The following is a 20,943-nucleotide window of genomic DNA, read 5'->3' on the forward strand; positions in this document are numbered from 1 at the left end:
CTTAGGTATAGCAACCCGACTATGAACTAAAACAGGCTTGGGTTAGGGAGTCAGTAGAAGGAAAAAAGAGAAGTAGATCATAAGTATACGCAGAGTATACATCTTTAAGATCCAAGATCTAGGTGAGATAACCTCTAAGATTTAACAACAACAACATTAGAACACATGGTAGGTAGAAGCACATTTTGGAATCAACACGTATTGAACACATACTGCCTGAGTTCAAATTTGAGGTTCACCACTTACTAACTGTGGGACCTCAGGTGAGTTACATAATGTCTTTGTGGCTCTATTATCCGTAAGATGGGACTAAAGTAATAATACCCATAAATGAGTTAATATACAAGATTAAATGAGTTAATATATATAAAGTGTTTAAGAAAGGTCCTTGGCACATAGCAAGTGCTATGAAAGTGTTGGCTATTAGTGTTTATAGAACTCACCATTCTCCTGGTTTGGGCCCGGTGACCTCAGGTTTCTTACACTGTCAACCACCCTCGCTTTGTTGCTTGAATTACACACCATAATGTGTGGTCCTCTGTAAAATATGATATTGTATGTTATATACTGATAATATTGAAACACACACACACATACACGATGATAAAACAGGCAATAATTTCCAAAGACAGATGGACTGGAATAATCATCTTTTTCTGCCAAATACTAGAAATTTAATAGCAAAGAAAGAATACAACTGAGGGGAAATGCTGCTATGAAACATTAGCTTTCATATGGTGACCCTGTTACAAAGAAAGATGTAAGAAGCTTGGTAAAATGGACACTTTCCCCAAGACAGTGTCTTTTTGTTATTATCAATTATTATCTTTTAAAGAAAAAGGAACTAAATGAAATGTACTCTCATAGACATTTTCCTTGCATCTGGCAAGGTTACCTTGTGGCAAGTCAGTATGTGAACTGACTTCATTGGGGGGTTTATTGGTGATACAAGAGATTAATTTGGAGACAATCCCATGCAAATTATAATAAAACTTTGATAAAATGGTTTATTTTGCCTACTTGATTTCATCTTTATTCATAGTGTGGCATTTCTAACAGAATGTAAGTATACTTTACTATAACTTTCGATTCCTAGGACCAAGGGGAAGGTAGGTGCATTCTCTGCTTCATAAAGTTGACTATAAAAATAATATTAGTGATTTAACATCATATTCTAAGAGGCAGAATTGTTTTATATAGCAGTTAGTAAAAATTCTTCAGGAGCATTTGGTGAAAATTGAAAATTAAATATTCCATTTAGGCCAAATAGGTAATAGGCAAAACAAACGCAACACAAACAAAAATGCTAATCTTCATACAAAATAACTACGTTATGGTTGGTCTGCCACAGGGATACCAGAACTGTTGGATTTGATTTTATTTAAAAACAATCACATGTAAATTGATACTTTATGAATAAACATTTTTTAAATGGTTGTAAAAGGGATAAAGTATAAGCTAAAGAAATGACTCTACTTGTGTTTAAAATATCAGTTCTACATTTCAGAAGACTAGTATCAATTAAACAAACCACCACCACCACGTCTGGCATACAGACTACTTACTGTCCATCTGTGTTTCCAGTTCCTTGTTTTTCTTCTTTGGAGTTTTGTGAGGACTCTCCAGTATCACTGCCAAGGGCTGAGTCAGGATCACTTTTCAGTGTATTTATTATATCAGTAGATACAGTAGGAATGTCTTGCGACTTCAGAGAAGTATTTTCAGCCTCATCTTTAGGCACTTCACTCAGTTCTTGCTTTTCATCTACCCCTTCAAGGCTGTAATCAGAGCTTATTCCAGCTACAAAGAAATGAAGATATAATCCTAAATATTAATTTGCCTCATTCATCCTGGGCAATCCTGGCAAGGAAGGAATTTTTAAAATAATAATTAGTTGGACTCTTTTAAATTCTGATTCAAAGCTAATAGTAAAATACTTTTCTAATGGTGAATAATTATGTTAACATATAATCAGATTATCTCAGACATACATTTCTAAAAATAATATGCTGTCTCTCTCAGTTTTATTCATGGTAGAAAAAAAGAGGTTATTTAAGCTCATAAACTTCAAGTTATATATTTCATTTAAGAATGTATCTTTCAATTTAAATGATTTTTACCTTGATGCAATGGCTTTAAATGTAAACAAAAAGAACACGAGATTTTTAGATTGGCTCCAAGTGTACTTATAAAGTTTGACTCAGTAATTATCAGTACTATGATAGAGAATTATCTGAGCATCTTTTAAAAATACTGATGCTCACCTCTAATCCACATCTGTTAAATCAATCTCTGAAGGGAGGGACCAAGAATTTTTTTAAGGTTCTTTCAGGTGATTCTAGTGTGCAACCAAGGTGAGAAGCCATTTACTTAGATGCTTAATATAATTTTTAATATACAAATAGAATAAGCATTATGCAATGAAAATTAATTTTAACTCCTACTCAGTTTGATTCTCAGAGGCAACTTCCCTTAACAGTTTTTTTCCTCTATATTATCAGAAGGTATAATGAGCATATACCGTTTAAGCAGATATACATACATTTCCTTCTTTCTCTCAATTCTTGGTTTATTTAATATAAATGGAAGCATAATATACCTGATGTTTTTCACTAACTTCTTTTTCCTCCACTTAACTATGTCTTAAAGGTCTTCCCATATCAGTATGTGTGTGTGTATGACTCTCTTCAATAGCTGTGGTTAATATTTCATTGAATGAAATTGTTTTATTATAATTTCTTAGCACTAACACCAAATGGCCAACAGGGTAAAAGAGGAGACATCCTAAGCAACTGGTGTCCACACTAGCTGTGAAAGTAAATTTAAACCAAAGAATGAGGTTCTGGATCTTTGCTTATTTTAATACAATTCAGGGCTTCCCTGGTGGTGCAGTGGTTAAGAATCCGCCTGCCAGTGCAGAGGACATGGGTTTGAGCCCTGGTCCGGGAAGATCCCACATGCCGCGGAGCAACTAAGCCCGTGTGCCACCACTACTGAGCCTGTGCTCTAGAGCCCGTGAGCCACAAATACTGAGCCCACGTGCTACAACTACTGAAGCCCACGCACTTGGCTCCACAACAAGAGAAGCCGCCGCAATGAGAAGCCCATGCACCACAATGAAGAGTAGCCCCCACTCGCTGCAACTAGAGAAAAGCCCGCGCGCAGCAACGAAGACCCAACACAGCCAAAAATAAATAAATAAATAATAAATTTATAAAAATAGATAAATATAATTCAACATTTCCACTTACATAACAGCAGCTGAACAAAGTTTAATTTTACCACAATAGAAGGGTAAAAAGGGTAGTATAGCACTGGATGATAGTAATCAGCACATCTACAAAGTTTAACAAAAAAGTTTAACGTATTTGAAGAATATGTGAAATACTTAAAATGTATTTCTTTAATTGTATCTTTAAGCATATAGACAGAAAAGTATGCTATTTGTGCTTTTTAATAAATACGGGGAATTTTAATGACATTTTTATTGTAAATTAAAAAACAGATTACTTAGAAAAAACATTAAAGAATTTGACTTTAAGGGCTCCCTGGTGGCACAGTGGTTAAGAATCCACCTGCCAATGCCAGGGACATGGGTTTGAGCCCTGGTCTGGGAAGATCCCACATGCCGCAGAGCAACTAAGCCCATGTGCTGCAACTACTGAGCCTGCACTCGAGCCCACGTGCCTAGAGCCTGTGCTCCACGACAAGAGACGCCGCTGCAATGAGAAGCCCAAACGCCACAACGAAGAGTAGCCCCCGCTCGACGCAACTAAAGAAAGCCCATGTGCAGCAACGAAGACCCAACGTAGCCAAAAATAATTAATTTATAAAAAAAAAGAATTTGACTTTAAGTAAATTTATATATAAAAATATATGTAGGGCTTCCCTGGTGGCGCAGTGGTTGAGAGTCCGCCTGCCGATGCAGGGGACACGGGTTCGTGCCCCGGTCCAGGAAGATCCCACATGCCGCGGAGCGGCTGGACCCGTGAGCCATGGCCGCTGAGCTTGCACGTCCGGAGCCTGTGCTCCACAACGGGAGAGGCCACAACAGTGAGAGGCCCGCGTACCGCCAAAAAAAAAAAAAAAAAAAAAGTGTATATATATATATATATATATATGTGTATATATATATACTTATATATATAAATCATGCTTTATCATGACATGAAATAGTTATTTTGATGCCAATGTACAATATTATGCCTTTACAATAGCATATTACATCTATACAGTAAGCGTATATTTACATAGTTTGAAAACTGTGTATCAAGGAAAAATGAAAGGCCATTATGGTTTAGATGCAAGTATGTTTTATAGATGGCTCCTTGGTATATATTAAGCTCTTTTGGAAATTATATTAACTGAGGTAACATTTAGCAAATTATTGATCTTTCTCCCTATTTCTCTCTTTACCATCACATGTGTTTTATATAGATACACAACTTTTCTTTAAAAAGTCGAGGTCTTCAACTTTCTTTAAGTATGAGTTCCTCACTGAGAAACTGGTCTCAAAGTATGAAGAATGAGTCACATGTTTCAGAAATCTTTTCAAATTATTTTTTCTGGGGTTTTATAACTTAGTAGTTATAAGCATCATACAGGTTTTCTTAAATATATATATTTGAACTGCATTCCTGTCATTAAAAGTCTTAGAAAAGGCTGTGATTCTTTTTAAAACTTCTAACCAAGAGCACTTTCACACTTTGTTGTTTGACTAGTACAGATTTTTTCCAAGCTTTAAAAAATATTAAATCAAGTTTGTTTTGTATGTGTTAACAGACTTATACTATGGCCAAATTTTAGAACTACAGCAATAACAACAAAACGAAGTGGGGGCTGTGAACAGTGAATAATTTTCACAAATGTTAGATCACAACTATCATATTTCAGCTTCACGTGTTCTAAGGGAAGAGAATTCACTTTCAAAGAACAGAGTATCCAAAACTTTAGTGTAGCTGTAAGATATAACAACTTCCACAATATGTTTAGAAAATTATAAAAAATCATTTGAAATTGTAATTGTTGAAATTTCTTTTACACTTACTTAGCTTTCTAATATAATTTGAATATATTTATCTTAATATTTTCAGTCCTTCTAAAGATTTGCAAAATTGACTGAAACAAAAAATAATTTTAAATTCACAAAATATAATATGTGTAAAAGAAATTTAAATAATTAAACTTAGTTTGTAGCATCTTATAAGTTATTAAAGCTTAAAATTTCACTAAGCCTTTTGGGACATCTTGTGTATTTTTCCTGGAGATGGTCAAAGGGCAGAATTGTTTGACAGATACTACTCTTTGCTAAAACAGAATTGTATTAGATTAAATCTATTCTGGTGAACTTTTAAAAAAAAAATTCATTTATTCAAAAAAGTGTTCACTGTGTCAGACACTGCTGTAATTTCCGACAGAGTTGTTTTCTCTTTCATTTTTAAAAACTGAGGTATAATTTCAGTAAGATTCATCATTTTTGGAATACATTTTGGAATGTCCAGTTTTGACATCTATCTATCTATCTTTCTGTGACCACCACAATCAAGATGTAGAACAATTCCATCAGCTTCCAAAATCCCCCAGGCTCCTTAGTAATCAACTCCTCTCTCTAACCCCAGCCCCTGGCAGCAATTATCCCTATAGTTATGCCTTTGCAAGAATGTCATATAAATGAAATCATACAGCATCTAGCCATTTAAGTCTAGCTTCCTTCATTTAACAATGTATTTAAGATTTAGCCATGTTGTTGCATGTATTAGTTATTTGTTCCTTCTTTTGGCTAGGTTGTAGTATTCCAACATACGGACAAACTATATTTTGTTTATCCATTCCTCAGTTTAGGGACATTGGGTTGTTTCCCATTTTTGACAATTACATAAATTCTATAATAATTCACGTGCAGGTTTTTGTATGCACATTCGTTTTCACTTTTCTTGAGAAGTCTTAGGAGTGGGATTTCTGGGTCATATAGAAAATGAATCCTTATTTTTACTTAAAAAAAAAAAAAACCTGCTAAAGTATTTCCCAAACTGGCCACACAATTTTTCATTCCTTTAACGCGTATATGATAGTATACTGATTTGAAACAACTGGTTTTGAGGTGATAAGGGCTTTTTCTGAGTCACTGAAAAATGGAGTAAAATTATTTATGATAGAATTCAAATATTACCTAACTATGAAGTTTTGCCATATGGTAACAAAAAAATTTCGATCACTTAAAAATCCCAACCAAAAGCAATACTATAGAAAATAAGCCATGCCTAGATAACAACAACAGAGTAGTTCAATAAAGAAAAAATATATATGTATTCTTTTATATTTATATAGTTATATGTTGAAAATAATAAAGTTCAAACAGTTTTGCCAAAAAGCAGAAAGCTAAATAGAAGAGAAGCTGAAATCCTTCAGAGCCACTGATTTTATCATCTTACATGTTGCCATATTCATTCACTATGTGATTAGGGAAAACATCAAACTCCAAGAATTTCAAGTGACAAGGCAGAAACTACTATTTTTTTTATGAGACATTTTTACACAAGGAATCAACAAGTAACCAAATCTAAATGTGATGACATCTCAATCTGTCTTAAACAAAGCAGCAGGCAGGAAAGGCCAGGTCACCTACATGGGAGAGATGCGGCAGCTACCTCGGGCGTTCCAGGGCACTCCGAGAGAGGGGCTTCGGCCAGCAGCTGGGGCACAGCACACTGTTCGTGAGCGGGGAGCCCAGAGCCAAGGGAGGATTCTGCCAAAGAAGTAAAATCTGTGGAAATGGCACTTAGAAAACAGAATTAAGCAAGCAGAGACCAAGAAGCATTTCACAAGAAATTAGATATGTTAACTCACAATTAGCCATGCATTAAACAGGAAGAGGTAAAAGGGGAAAAAAAGGAAGAAAAACAGCTATCAAGCAAAGTTTGAATAGCAGCCACTTTTCTCTAATACTTCCGAAATCTTCTCATTTCATTTACATAGTTCGATATTATTTAATAAATTTCCTTTGTGAAACAGAATGGTATCATTGATATTATTCTGGGTAAGACTTGAGAAAAATCATTACTAGTTACCTAATGATAGTGTTTTTAATCACAGGAAAGGAGAATTCTATATCAAAATCTTAAATTCCTAAATATCACCTAAGGATTAAAAGATTCAGGAGCATTTGGGTGCTTCTGAGTCTTTCTGTATTTGTGAATGTGAATTATAAAAATGAGGTAGTTATATTAAGCAATTTTTATACCTATCAAATTATTGCCGTGCTAAAGTACTGACATAGTAATATTCTATTTTTGATTAAACATTATTAGTCTGTCATATTCATTTACACCTAACTTTAAGCCTAACGATTAAGAAATTTTATCATACTTATAGCTACTAAATAGCTATTATTAAAAATATTAAGGAACAGTATTAGATTTTTACTGAAACTTCACTTATTTGGAGAGAATCCAAAATAAAACTATATAATAGAAAATATTTCATAATAAATTTTTACCATCAGATTAGGACAATATGAATTCACACCTACAACAGTTGCATAAAGAATGATGCTTAACACCTTCATGTAAGTTTTCTTTTGAACACACCAAGGTACATTCCTAACTAAGATGTGTCATTCCCCTTGGGGAGAAGATTAATAAATGGCAACCTGACATTGCATAAGGAAAAGCAGGAGACCTAGTAGGAAAAGCACTCAAGGTACCATCGCAGAACTAAAATTTTGATTTCTGTGTTTCACGCTCTGAACTCAGGGAGGGGAATATTTTTCATTTCATACTATATAATGTGGGAAATGAAGACAAAGCATCTGTATCTCCTTCATATACAGAGCATTACAACTAGATTCATTCCTCAACTGTCCTGGAAGTTCTTTCTCAGTGGTTACATGATGTGGAACAGAGGTGTCAGACCTGGGCTGGACAGGCCCTCAGAAGAGTTTGCTTCTAAAACACTGTCTGTAGGAATTGCAGGTACCAACTGCAGGGCTAGAAGACAGAAGAAACACAACTTCTGAGCAAGTCACATTCACCAATGAAACAATTCCTTAGTACCTTAACTTAAGTCATTTTTATATAATTCAGAAAAAGATAGCCCTAACCTTATTAGAAGCCACTGTACTTGTCTAGCTGTGATACAGCTAAAATCTATTTTGATTCCCAGTCCTACATGTAGTCAATCCTGGAAAGGCAGTATCTTTCTGAATAGACTCACAAATTATAACATGCTCATTTTAGGATAATGGAGCTGTACAGTTTTAAATTTATGCAGATTTTTCAAAGGTAGTGAGAATAATCAGGGACTATCTAAGCACTACTATTAAGTTTAAGTACTAATATTATTTAATAAAAAGATGTGATTTGTAACCTATATCATTTCTATTGTCTATATTAAAGAAAACACAACACTAATGTTAATGGGAAAAGTAACATTACCAGTCACGTGACTATTTTCATCACTTTGTTGCAGGGCTGTTTTGGAGGGTGGGGAAGGTGCTTTTCGCTTTGTCCTTTTCAAAGATGAATTCCCACCGGATGTGATACCGAGCTGCAGAGAGCCTGTCCTCACTCTGCCTGCTCCAGAGGAACGCTATGGAAAACAAAGTGACCAAATAGAATCTCTATTCAGAAATGAACAGCAAACTTCAGGAAGACACTGACGTTTACATCAAACACATCATATGCCAATATGGAACATAATGGTCAGTCATTCAAAAAGCATTTACGGAGTATCTGCCACGTGTCAGAGACGGATATGTAAAGAAAAGTATAATATGATGCTTCTCAGTAAGGTTAGGCTAGAATGGGAGGCCGGCATGTACACAACTAATGAAAATGTAGAACACTCATAGGGAACGCAGTTAAAAACTAGCTTTCAAAGGAAAATCTAGAGAAAATACTGGATGTAAAGTAAGAAGTGAAAAAGGGAAGAATATCTGTACATTAAGACTGGCTTGATTAATCTTTCTTTTTGGCACAATACATCAATGACAAACATTTCAAAAATCTATATGTCTACCAAAGGCGAGGTCATTTGAGGTCCTCGACTCTATACACAGCTAATGCTCACACTCCCAGCATGTGACTGTCCGCAGGCTGGCCGGTTCCTCCTGGCCCATTGCCACGTCATCTTGCTCTTTCCCCTTACAACAAACCTGCTTAAAAGTGTTATTCATAGTTTTTTTCCTCCAATTTCTCATCTCCCACTTGAAGCCCTCCAATCAGATTTTTCTCAACCTTTGATCCATTAAAACTATTCCTATCTGTGAGATAATAGAAAATATATAATGGTCTTTGCCCACATTCCTGGCACAGAGCTCCTAAAACCCTTGAACTTTCCTAAGTGACAAGAACACTAGTAGCATCTCTTGTTCTAATATTGGTCTTGGGCCCCAGTTCCTGACACAGAGCTCCTGAAACTTTGTAATTTCCTGGATGATAGGAGTACCTTTTGTTGTAATGAGGCAACTCTGGATGGGCTCCTGGATGAGGGCTTGCCATGGGAAAGTCATGATTAGAAGCCTGGAATTTTCAGCCCTGCCCTCATTCTCTTGAGAAGGGAGAAGGGTTGAAAATGGAGTTAATGACTGATCATGCCTATGTGATGAGGCTGCCGTAAAATCACAAAAGTATGGAGTTCAGAGAGCTTCCAGGTCAGTGCACACGTGGAGGTGCTGGGAGAGTGGCATACCTGGACAGGTAGTGCAACCCCATGCCCCTCCCCACATACCTTGCCCTATACATCTCTTCCATCTAGATGTTCATCTATATACTTTATCATATCCCTTAGGAAACTGGTAAATGTAAGCAAGTGTTTCCCTGAATTCTGTGAGCCATTCTAGCAAATTAATCAAACCTGAGGAGGGAGTCGAAGGAACCTCTGATTTATAGCCAGTTGGTCAGAAGTATAGGTAACAACCTGGACTTGTGGTTGGCATCTGAAGTCCAAGAAGGGGGTCACTGGAATCTCTAATCAATAGCTGGCTGGTCAGGAGCAGAGGTGATAACTTGGGCTTGTGACTGGTGCCTGTAGTGTGTGTAGGAAAGGGAGGGCCGTCTTGTGGGACTGAGCCCTTATCCTGTGGAATCTGATGTTGTCTCTAGGTAGATGGTGTCAGAATTTAGCTGAATGCTGGTATCTAAAAATTGCCTGGCGGTGTGGGGAAAACCTCCACACGTTTGTTGAACAGAAGTGAAATGTTTTGTGTGAGTAGCAAAGGAGACTCACAGGGAAGAAACACACAGTAGGAAAGAACTGGGTTTTTCCCTACATGGGTAGAAAACTGAGTTTTTCCTTTACACCATCAAAGTCATCAATGACCTCCCTCATGACTAAATCAGTGGTTACTTCTTAGAACTCACTTGTTTGACATATTAGCAGCATTAAACAGTTGACCACCCTCTAAAATCTTCTTTTTCTTATACCCAGAATGCTACTTCCTTACTCTGTAAAGATCTGAACTCTGTTTTCTGTGTTGGTTCCTTTTCATCTAGTCCTTGGACATATTCTCTTTAGAATCTATACTCATTCTTGGTAATGTCTGCTATCTCTGGGTTTTATGTATTATTTATATGTTGATGATTTCCAAATTATGTCTCCATCCTGGACCTCTGTCTGATCTTCATCTAATGTTGAAGCCCATTTCAAACTCAGCATATCTAAAACTAAGATCCTGCTAATCCTCCTTTCATCTCCCCCATTAAAAATAACCCTGTTCTCACAGTCTTCCCTGTTTCAATAAAAACAGCAAGTCATTATTCCATTTGTTCATGCCAGAAACTTTGGAGTCACCCTCCCATGTCCCCTCTCTCTCACACTCCATATCAAGTCCATCCTATTGGCTCATCCAGCTCAACTGCTACCACAGAGCGAGCCATTACTAAGACCCTTCTAATTGGATTGCTTCTTCCACATTGCTTCCCTAGAGTCCTTCCTCAATGTAGCAGCAAAGGATCCTGTTAAAATAAAAATCAGGTGAAGGCACTTTGTTCAATACCCACTAAGAATTTCCCAATTGCTACAGAAAAGCTAAAGTCCTTGTAATGAGTTCTAAGGCCATTGGCGACCTGGCCCCTAGATCTCTCTGACCACCTCCTTCTCCAGGTGTGGAGCAGAGTGAGCCACACTGGCCTTCACACTGCTCCTCAAATGTGCCAGGAGTGTCCCCACCTCAGAGTGGTTGCCCTTGCTGTCCCTGTCCCTGGAATGCTCTTCCGATAATGTCTTACCCCATCATCTTCTTCAGGTCGTTTCTCAAATGTCACCTTTTCAGTGAGCTCCTCCTTGACTTCCCCCCGCCCCCGCTGCCTCAACAATTCCTATCTGTCTTCCCAGCTTGATCTTATGATCAGCATTTAATCACTCTCTAACATACCACAGAGTTGGCCTCTCTACCTTGTTTATTGTTGCTTCCACCAGGTTTGACTCTAAGGGCAAGGATATTTTTTCCTCCTATTTTGCTCACTTCCGTGTCTCCAGAACAAAGTCTGTCTCATAGAAGTTTCTCAATAGATTCGTGTTGAGTGAATGAAAGAAATGAACCAAATTCTGCCTTCCTCATTTGCAAATAAAAGGCCTTGATAAACTTGGACTAGGAGAGTATGTAAAGCTTGGGCCATTCCAATCTTAAGAGACAATGTAAGTACAACTAAGGGAAGTGGCCTAATTCATAAGATGTTTATCAGTCATTATGTCTTGCTATATACCACAAAAAGTTAGCAAATTTACTATTTTGTAATGTTATAATATTTCTGCCAGAGAAGAAAGGAAGCCTGCTCTCACAGAGAAAAGTTTGAGTTAGCTGTCATCACTGCCAGTTCTGTTAGGGACAAAAGCGGAAGGCAGCTCATCTCACACGGGCAGAAGCAGAGTCAGGTCCATATGGCAGGCACTTGGTGGAACACACCTCTCACTAAAGTTAACTCATGTTAACAAGGGGGTCAGACAGGGTGGCACCAGGCTGACCTTATCGGTAATCAGAACATTAAACTTCTTCCATTACCCGTTGGTAAACAGCTGCAGCCACCAATCTCCTCTCCTCTCATTGCCCTGGTCCCTCCTACAGAACTCTTCAGACGTCTCCATAATCCAGCATGAAAAGAGTCAAAGCCTGCCACCCAAACCCAGATTTTGATTCAGAGTCACTGAAGCCAATTTTGATTAAATCAGAGGGTCACCCCCCCCCAACCCCGTGGGTGGGCCCTCAACTGCTGCTTGGACCTCTGAAATAATTAGGAGAAGGGCCCTCGGTGACAAAGAGCTGAGAAAGAAACGTAGTGATAGATCAGCAATATTTAAATATCGTTTTGAATAGGACATAAAGTTTAAATTAAAATCTTCTTATTGATGATATGTCTCTGTGTTCGGAAACCTTCACTTGCTGTCTTATAAAAGTAAGAAATTTAGGGATTGTTAGGGAGACGGCCAAACATTCTCCTAAAACAATATGACACTTCATTTTTTAAAATATTGATCTAAAACATCAAAAGCAGTAGAACACGTCATTTTATTTCTTGATGAGTTTACTTCTGTCAAGCCCTATTCAAGCATGCCTCATTCCTATCACAGACCTAGTTTCATCAGTAGGTGAACAATAAGTAATTGGTGAATGCATGAAGTCATGGCAGCATTTGATTTTCCTTCTAATTCCACGCTGAAAACGTGTTTCTTATGTTTGGACCGATTGCTTTCATGTAGTCTGATAACAACCCGTGTTCCCCTTTAGGTCAGGTTCCCAGCCACTGTCAGTTATTGGTCTGTTACCTGATAAAAGCAGTCACAACATGAATTTCTCAGACAGTAGTATCTGTTTAGGAGTTAGAGCTCTTAAATTCTGGTTATAATATAGTAAAGCAAATAGCACAGAGATAAAAAAAGGGAGGAATGTATATACAGAGGCTCACAAATTTATATGGACCTAATAACTCAAAGACAGAATAAAATTAAACTCATATATTTCATTTATCACCCTAGAGGTCTTAAAATAAGCTAACTTTTTTTTTTGTACAGGATATTTATATTTCTATGGATAAAGAATTTAAAATTTGTCCAAATACACATATTTCAGTGTTACAAATGCTAAAACAGTTCTAATAGCATTTGTGAAGACAGTTGAGGGAACGCACGTTAGATGGGCAAAGCCATGAACGTCTCGGGGGAGCACATGCTTTATAACCTTATTCCGTAAGATTTACCCCCTTCCTCTATTGTACGGGCATGTCATGAAAGCAAATGGACTTATGTTTCCAGACCAGCAACTGGATCATAGGGACTGAGAACGAAGACCTTTGAAGAGAACATGATTGTCACTGCATGTGACCAGGTCAACTTAATGTTACCTGCATCACTAGATTCAATGCTATAATCAATGGTAAGAGCTTACTAGCTTGGTGACAAAAATGTAAATTTAACAACTTAGAAAAGAATTTCAATCAGCTAAGCAGCAGCCAAAAGAAAATCAAACTTGGGAGTTATTTTGTGTTAACTAAAACATTGCTAATAAGACTAAAATGGAAGAACCCCAGGATCCTATGTCTACGGAAAACATCCTTCTCTTGGGTAAAAGCCTGCAAGAAAGAAGGGGCATCTGAGGTAGAAGATCTAGGTGTTCCTAAATAGATTGTAGCCAAGAAAACTGGCGTGTACCGTGGGATATGTGTAGAATATACGGATCCAGCACACAAGCTTGCTAAGAAGTAGACGTACTAAACTACTGCAGTTATTTAAGTAAACACGTCATGAGCTCCCATATAAAATGTTGAAAGAAAGAAGGGCAAGGAAGGCCACCACGCATTCTGAAGCCCCGTTTTGTTCTGTGCACTTCAGGAATATGCTCCTTAATAGGCTCCCAATAGCTCTACTCTTGCATTTCTCAGGATTGAGCTACCCAGGATTTTGAGTGTGACTTTGTCTAATTGGCGAGAAGCTTACAGAGGGTTTGCAAGTTGGAAGGCAGCCAGTGTAATGGTTACCAAACACATGAGCTTTGGAGTCGATGCCAGGGCTTGAACGGGGAACGTGGCATTTACTGTCCCTGCAACCTTCTGCCTCCTTCTCCACAAACTGGGAAAACAGTACCTGCTTCCTGGGGGCTGGGTGCTCACGTGAAATGACCTGTGTCAGGCACTTAGTGCTGCACCTAGTATACAGTACATGCTCCATAAGTAGTAGCTAATGTTATTGCATGAAATTTGTCTATTTTCAAGTATGTGAAAGTGTAAAAAAATAAGCAAATGATAATAGTAGTGTAGAGGTTAGAGTAAAAAGTGTGGATAAAAGGAGGTACTTAGGGCTTCCCTGGTGGCGCAGTGGTTGAGAGTCCACCTGTCGATGCAGGGGACACGGGTTTGTGCCCCGGTCCGGGAAGATCCCACATGCCGCAGAGCGGATGGGCCCGTGAGCCATGGCCGCTGAGCCTGCGCGTCTGGAGCCTGTGCTCCGCAACGGGAGAGGCCACAACAGTGAGAGGCCTGCGTACCGCAAAAAAAAAAAAAAAAAAAAAAAAAAAAAGAGGTACTTATTCTAAGACTGTACTTTCATTAGTGATGGCAGTGGTGGGAGTCCTGTTAGGGTGAGTCTCAGTTATAATCAACCTTAAACAACTTAGGAACTTGTGCTTAGACCACTGCACAAGCTAAATCCACTGTGTGTAAAACTCCACCTTTAAGTCACCTCAGGCAGCTTCACCATACCTTAAAGGAGTTTAATAAAAGCTAAATATTTAACACCAGTTTGTTAATTCTTAGTGAGGGGTACAGGGAAGTGAATTATAGTATATAAATCTGAAATATTTCATACATTTAATGTGAACAATTAAAACGAAAGAAATGCTTAGAACTGTCTTTAGCTTTTACCACCTAGCCAAGGTACATTTCCTTTGGTCAAATTATGACTGAAAATTTTTAAAAGGAGTTGATATCAAATTATATTTAAGTCCAAAGGATTTACAACACAAGAAAACAGACAGGTTTCTTCTTACTATGGGAAAAGCACTTTGGTTAATAATTAGAGCTATTCAATTATTTACTTTAGTTAGAGTCACTAAGTCTGCCTACCTTCAGCAAAAACTGCACCTCTAACAGGAATGTACATCACTGAATTTTACAGTCTGTGAAAAGAAAAATACTGCACAGAGAAACAGAATTCACTAATGAAAATGGCAAGGTCAAGTTGAAAGCCATGCGAGATAGTTAATCCTTCATAATTCACATCCAGATCAGAATTCACTGGTTCAAAATGGAACTAAATTTAGCTGAAGAACATAGAATTGAATGGTATTCAATAGATTTACTTAGTACTAGCTCTGTACTTGTCATTAGATCACTTATTAATCACAGTTGAATTATAAGATGTGGGTCACTGAAATCAATATATTCTGATTAAGAGTGAAGAATACAAATAGGAAAATAATAAAAAGAAGATTGAATCAAAGGATGGAAATACAGTGGCCCAACTTCAATCAATGACATCGTTAAATGTTTCTTTTTTTGTTTTGGCTGCGTTGGGTCTTTGTTGCTGCAGGCAGGCTTTCTCTAGTGGTGAGCAGGGGCTATTCTTTGTTGCGGTGCGTGGGCTTATTGCGGTGGCTTCTCTTGTTGTGGAGCGTGGGCTCTAGGAGCGCAGGCTTCAGTAGTTGTGGCACTCGGGCTCAGTAGTTGTGGCTCCCAGGCTCTAGAGCACAGACTCAGTAGGTTTGGCCCACAGGCTTAGCTGCTCTGCGGCATGTGGGATCTTCCCGGACTAGGGATCAAACCCATGTCCCCTGCATTGGCCGGCAGATTCTTAACCACTGCACCACCAGGGAAGTCCTGTTAAATGTTTCTATTAGAAGCTTTTGGATTCTAGTTTGTTTATAATACGATTTCCCGTGTGAGGAGGAGTTGGATTAAAGAGAGCTTAAGCAATTTCATAAAATTGTCTTAAAACTCATATAACATTCTTTTCTTTTTAAGGGACAGACTCCCATTATCTTTCTCCAATGCAGACATTCTCAATAAATGCTATAAAATATTATAAAATACCTTATAATTGACATTAGGGTTTCCTAATTTACTATGAATTAGTCATTAGTATCCTAATGACTGAACTTTTTCACATAACTGAAGGTCAAGCTTTAACTCTTCACTCTTGATAGAAGAATTCTAAAATAATTTTATAACTTAAACAACAAATCAATTTTCTTAAACGTCAAAACATATAATTATTATACCATAGTGAATGTAATATAGAAGTATAAGATATTCTACTGAATTTCAAAATAGGCAAAGCTCTGAAGGTAAGTTTTTCTTACTACAGTGAAATCAGTTTTATTATTAATTTGATCATAAAATTAGCACAATCTCCTATGAGATGCAAACAGTGCATACAATGATGAGGAAAGAAAGAAAAGAAAAATTACTGTAAATCTCAGCTAATACAGGTCACCTCATAGAAGTTTTGGTGTCCAGTCTTTTACCTTATACCTGTATACACACACACACACACACAAATGCATGTGTTGTGACTTGTATTGGATGAAAGCATACATGCCAGTTTCTTTCTTTCTTTTTAATGTTTTTTTCACGCAACATGTTATCTTTTGGTGGGTCCAGAGCAAGTTTATTTTGCTGCCTTGAATCTCCTTGTTCTACACCATTTTGCCCCTTGGACAGCACTTCCTCCAGACTCCTAAAGATCTAGGACTTATATATTCTATTTTCTTATTCTGTCTATAAACCTGTTTTAATATCCTTCATTTATAGCACTGAAAGTCTTGCTTAGGTCAACTTAGATTTTAAAAAGTCATCAGTGAAGGGGTATAAGAAGTAGGGGTTACATTCCAGGTACCAGATGATTGTAATTAGAGAAAGAAGAAATAGGGCAGCAGTATCAGAGCCTGGAGCTCTTAAATCCACACTATGTAAGCAGGCAACTGTTCTGCCAATTTTCAGGGTGTTTATCAATCTGCTGAAATAAATTCTACGAGAGGAAGCAATGAGATTAGAGCTGGATTCACTTACAGGTATCTAAATAACCACCACCACTCTTCACTTGTGACTTTTTGAGTTACTAACAAAAAATTAAATCTCTTCAGAGGATTCTGAGTGGCTGCACTTGCCTCTAGGTTTCTCTCAAAATCATCTAGTTTTAAACTCACGATTAGTTAATGATAACATCTGTGTTCTCTGGTTAACAAACTCATTAACCTGAGCGTATCTTCCTCACATTTTCTGTCTTCAACATCTTCTAAGTGATGCCCAAAACACTTGTACTGACTTTGGTGTTACAGTTAGGAGTTCAGGAAGAAAGATCTCAGTTAGTCAATGTTTCATTTTGCTATTGTTCTTTAGGGTTCAAAAATCTTTAGAGGAGTAATACCAAGACTAGATACCACTGTCTGGTAACACTGATCAAACCAAAGGTCCCTGCAGCAGAGCACTTTCACCTGTTAAATGCCAATTTTAAATGACAACAACAACTTTTATTAAAAAAAAAAAGATTTTATAATACCAGAGTTGAAAAGAGTTCTGGAAATTTAATTACAAAACGTTATTCTACAGAGGAGAAACCCAAACCATAAAGAAGTTCAATGGCTTGTTCTTCAAGGTAGAAGATGAAGAAGACAAAAGATGACCAAAAGCAAAGAAGAATAAGCATATTACAGATCCAAGACTCTCTCTCAAACCAGACTAGGGTTTCTTCTGCCACAATATCATTCTTTCCAGCCCTTCTCCACGCATATCAGAATAAAACCAAAACACGAATTTTACAACCTTTGTTACACCTATCTTTGCAAGCGTTTTACATTCTCTCCCTGAGGCAATCTGCTTTCATTTCATAAACCCTCCAATACTTTGAGAAACCGTGTAACCAAGTCTTACTAGTGGCAATCCCTTATAACGTTTTTTAAATGCCCAAAGATGAGGGCCTGAGTAGTATATCTTGAATGAAAAAAGACAAAATGAACCAGGAAAAAGCAGAGATCAGGATCAAGTTAAAAAAGAGGATGGTGGGGCTTCCCTGGTGGCGCAGTGGTTGAGAATCTGCCTGCTAATGCAGGGGACACGGGTTCGAGCCCTGGTCTGGGAGGATCCCACATGCCACAGAGCAACTAGGCCCGTGAGCCACAACTACTGAGCCTGTGCGTCTGGATCCTGTGCTCCGCAACGAGAGGCTGCGATAGTGAGAGGCCCGCGCACCGCGATGAAGAGTGGCCCCCGCTTGCCACAACTAGAGAAAGCCCTCACACAGAAACGAACACCCAACACAGCAAAAATAAATAAATTAATTAATAAACTCCTACCCCCAACATCATCTTTGAAAAAAAAAAAGAGGATGGTGGTGGGTTTCCCTGGTGGCGCAGTGGTTAAGAATCTGCCTGCCAATGCAGGGAACATGGGTTCAAGCCTTGGTCCAGGAAGATCCCACATGCCGCAGAGCAACTAGGCCTGTGCACCACAACTACTGAGCCTGCTCTCTAGAGCCCGTGCGCCACAACTACTGAAGCCTGCGTGCCTAGAGCCCATGCTCCGCAACAAAGACAAGGCACCGCAATGAGAAGCCCACGTAACCATGGTTCTCTGTGGTCATAGTGATCAAACAGAGGGGTGTCTAGGAGCAGGGCAGGAGAATACTCAACATCTATAGGTAACTGATTTAGGGCCTCAATGAGAGTAAAGGAGAAATCAAGGGAACAAGCTGGGGCCAACTCAGTTCATCCCAGAAAGAGTGAAGGCTGTATGGCAGGCATTATCCAAGTGACCTCACCTTTTTATCACTGTGGCTCCAGGAAAGGGGCCAGCTTCTCTCCACCCTGACCTCTGTTAACATGCTGGTTACCAGAGAAAGGCATGTCTTTGAAACCATGAGGTCCCAAATGTCACAGTGGTAGAAAGGCTAAGTAAAATTCATACTATGAGAACTTGTAAAGGAAAACCCTAACACTGATTATTTTCAATGATATTTTATTAACTCAGTATACGTATTTCAGAGAGGAAAGCTAGATAAGGAAGATAAATCCACACAAATTCCACAAATGACCTACTGTTCTTTGAATAGTACTGTTCTTTAAAATTTAGCAACTTTATAATGAGCATAGCTCTTTACATTTAGGTCAGAGGTAAAGCTGGCAGAAACCTAAACAGTAATTGTTCAGAGGATTTTCGTGAGCATTAAATGAGCAACGTGGTTGAGCCTTGTCTGAAATATTAGTAAGTGATATATAAGCATTAGTCATTACTTCTGCTCTTGTGTGATTATGACCCTTTGAAAATCTGATGAAAACTACAATACAAAGTATGTCTTATATCTGGGGAAGCCTTAAAAGAGGAAGAATATTAAATATTATACTGCGCTGGTGCATTTCTCTACTGAATGAAACAAGTCATATTTTTGGAAGTACAGACAGCTGTATCCCGTATATCAAGCTGAAAATGCCATGACAACCACTGTTCCTAGGCAATTGGAGAATTATGTGTGTGGTCCACTTTCTATATAATATAAGTGGAGAGTGGAGGTAAAAAAAAAAAAAAATCAAATGTTATGAGATAACCTGGAGAAAAAAACTAAAAAGGGGTATATTTCTTAAAAATTATAAATGCTCTATTACAACAACCTTAATGACTGCATAAAATGACTAGATTAAACTCATTAAGTGAAGCTAAGACCAAATAGACTTGCACATTTCAAAATCATATAACAATCTATCATTTTATCTGCTTGTAGAGCATGATAAACATTAAAAGATGAAATTGGGTAAAAGATGAAAAATGTCAAATATTTTTAAAGAAACAAATCAGCTGTTAAAAAACTAACACTCTAAGTATTAAATTTCACTTGCATAAGAGTATATGGCAAAGAATTTCAATTTCTCAACATTTGAGTGTTTGCAGCAGAATACAAAATGAGAGCAAGTGAAATGCCCAATCAAGAGCATTCCTTATTGTGTTCCAGCCAAAAGCCAATATCCTAAAGAAAACGAGGTGCCATGCTAGTAGCCCGGGAAAAACAATTCACTGTTGTGTACTCACATAACCAAGCAGCAAAGCCATACCAAATATGAAAAAATGAAGAATTCTCCAAAAGGTTCTGTGAATTCAATGGGTCAAGATTACCTACAGCTTCTGTCCAACTCTTCTTCCTCTTCTTCAAATGTAAAATAGGCATAAAAGGTTAATTTGTCAATAATACTAGGACATCCTTTGGCCACTGATTTCATTTAATGTGCTCTTCACAGATACTTGGTCAGCAGACACGGGACGGAAACTGCATTTCTGAACTTAGTTTCAATCCCAGAATTCTAAGTCACTTTTAATTTAAGTCAATGCCACTGCATTTCTGACTTCTGTCATGTATGAAGTAAATGACAATCTTATGTTAATAACTATATGCATTTTATGCAGTAATACATGTGATCTAGTCCATGTAAATGACAGCATGAGCCAGCTCTTACATATGTTGTTGTGCAAATGGCATTTCACATCTTCAGGCAGAATCATGTTCACAAAGTGCTTAAAGAGTACCAGGAAAAACTGCCAGAAATTTTCTAATTGGAGAGTTTTCTCTTCCAAATGAACATTTCCATAGAAGACAATGTATTTCACCTTTACAAAGAAAATGACACGAGACCTGAAACCATGTGAAAAGCGTACAGGGAGATTCAGGGACATGCAAAGGACACTGTAGCAATGACAGTAAGCTATGTAGTCTTTAAAATATATTCTTTAGGTGGATAGAAGTTTAGATGCAGAAATGTTCCCCAAAAAGGTTAAGATAAATTATCTTACTAACTGGGATCATCACTGAATCCTCTTTGGAAACTGCACAATCGGTTGCCAAAATTAGCTCAGAAAATCAACAGCCTTTTGTGTGAATATTTTCAGTTGATGCTCCAAAATCACTATCCGAATACCTTAATTTGCCAGTATTGAGAAATGCCTTAGAGGAAAGAGGCAAATTATTAAATACAGA

The 20,943-nt window shown here is 37.7% G+C and overlaps 1 protein-coding gene across 1 annotated transcript in view; it reads right to left on the reverse strand.

Moving 5' to 3' along the window:
• The window catches only part of COBLL1 (cordon-bleu WH2 repeat protein like 1), a gene marked incomplete at its 5' end in the record, with an annotated part of 159,768 nt that overhangs the window by 14,256 nt on the left and 124,569 nt on the right, over positions 1 to 20,943 (reverse strand). Inside the window, 5 exon segments of the mRNA XM_079923651.1 lie at positions 444 to 538; positions 1,566 to 1,800; positions 6,626 to 6,745; positions 7,911 to 7,985; positions 8,433 to 8,586. Of these exon segments, the coding sequence (XP_079779777.1) occupies positions 444 to 538; positions 1,566 to 1,800; positions 6,626 to 6,745; positions 7,911 to 7,985; positions 8,433 to 8,586 (679 nt within the window).

The sequence above is a fragment of the Stenella coeruleoalba genome (genome assembly GCF_951394435.1).
Source record: "Stenella coeruleoalba genome assembly, chromosome: 6".
Taxonomy (NCBI): domain Eukaryota; kingdom Metazoa; phylum Chordata; class Mammalia; order Artiodactyla; family Delphinidae; genus Stenella; species Stenella coeruleoalba.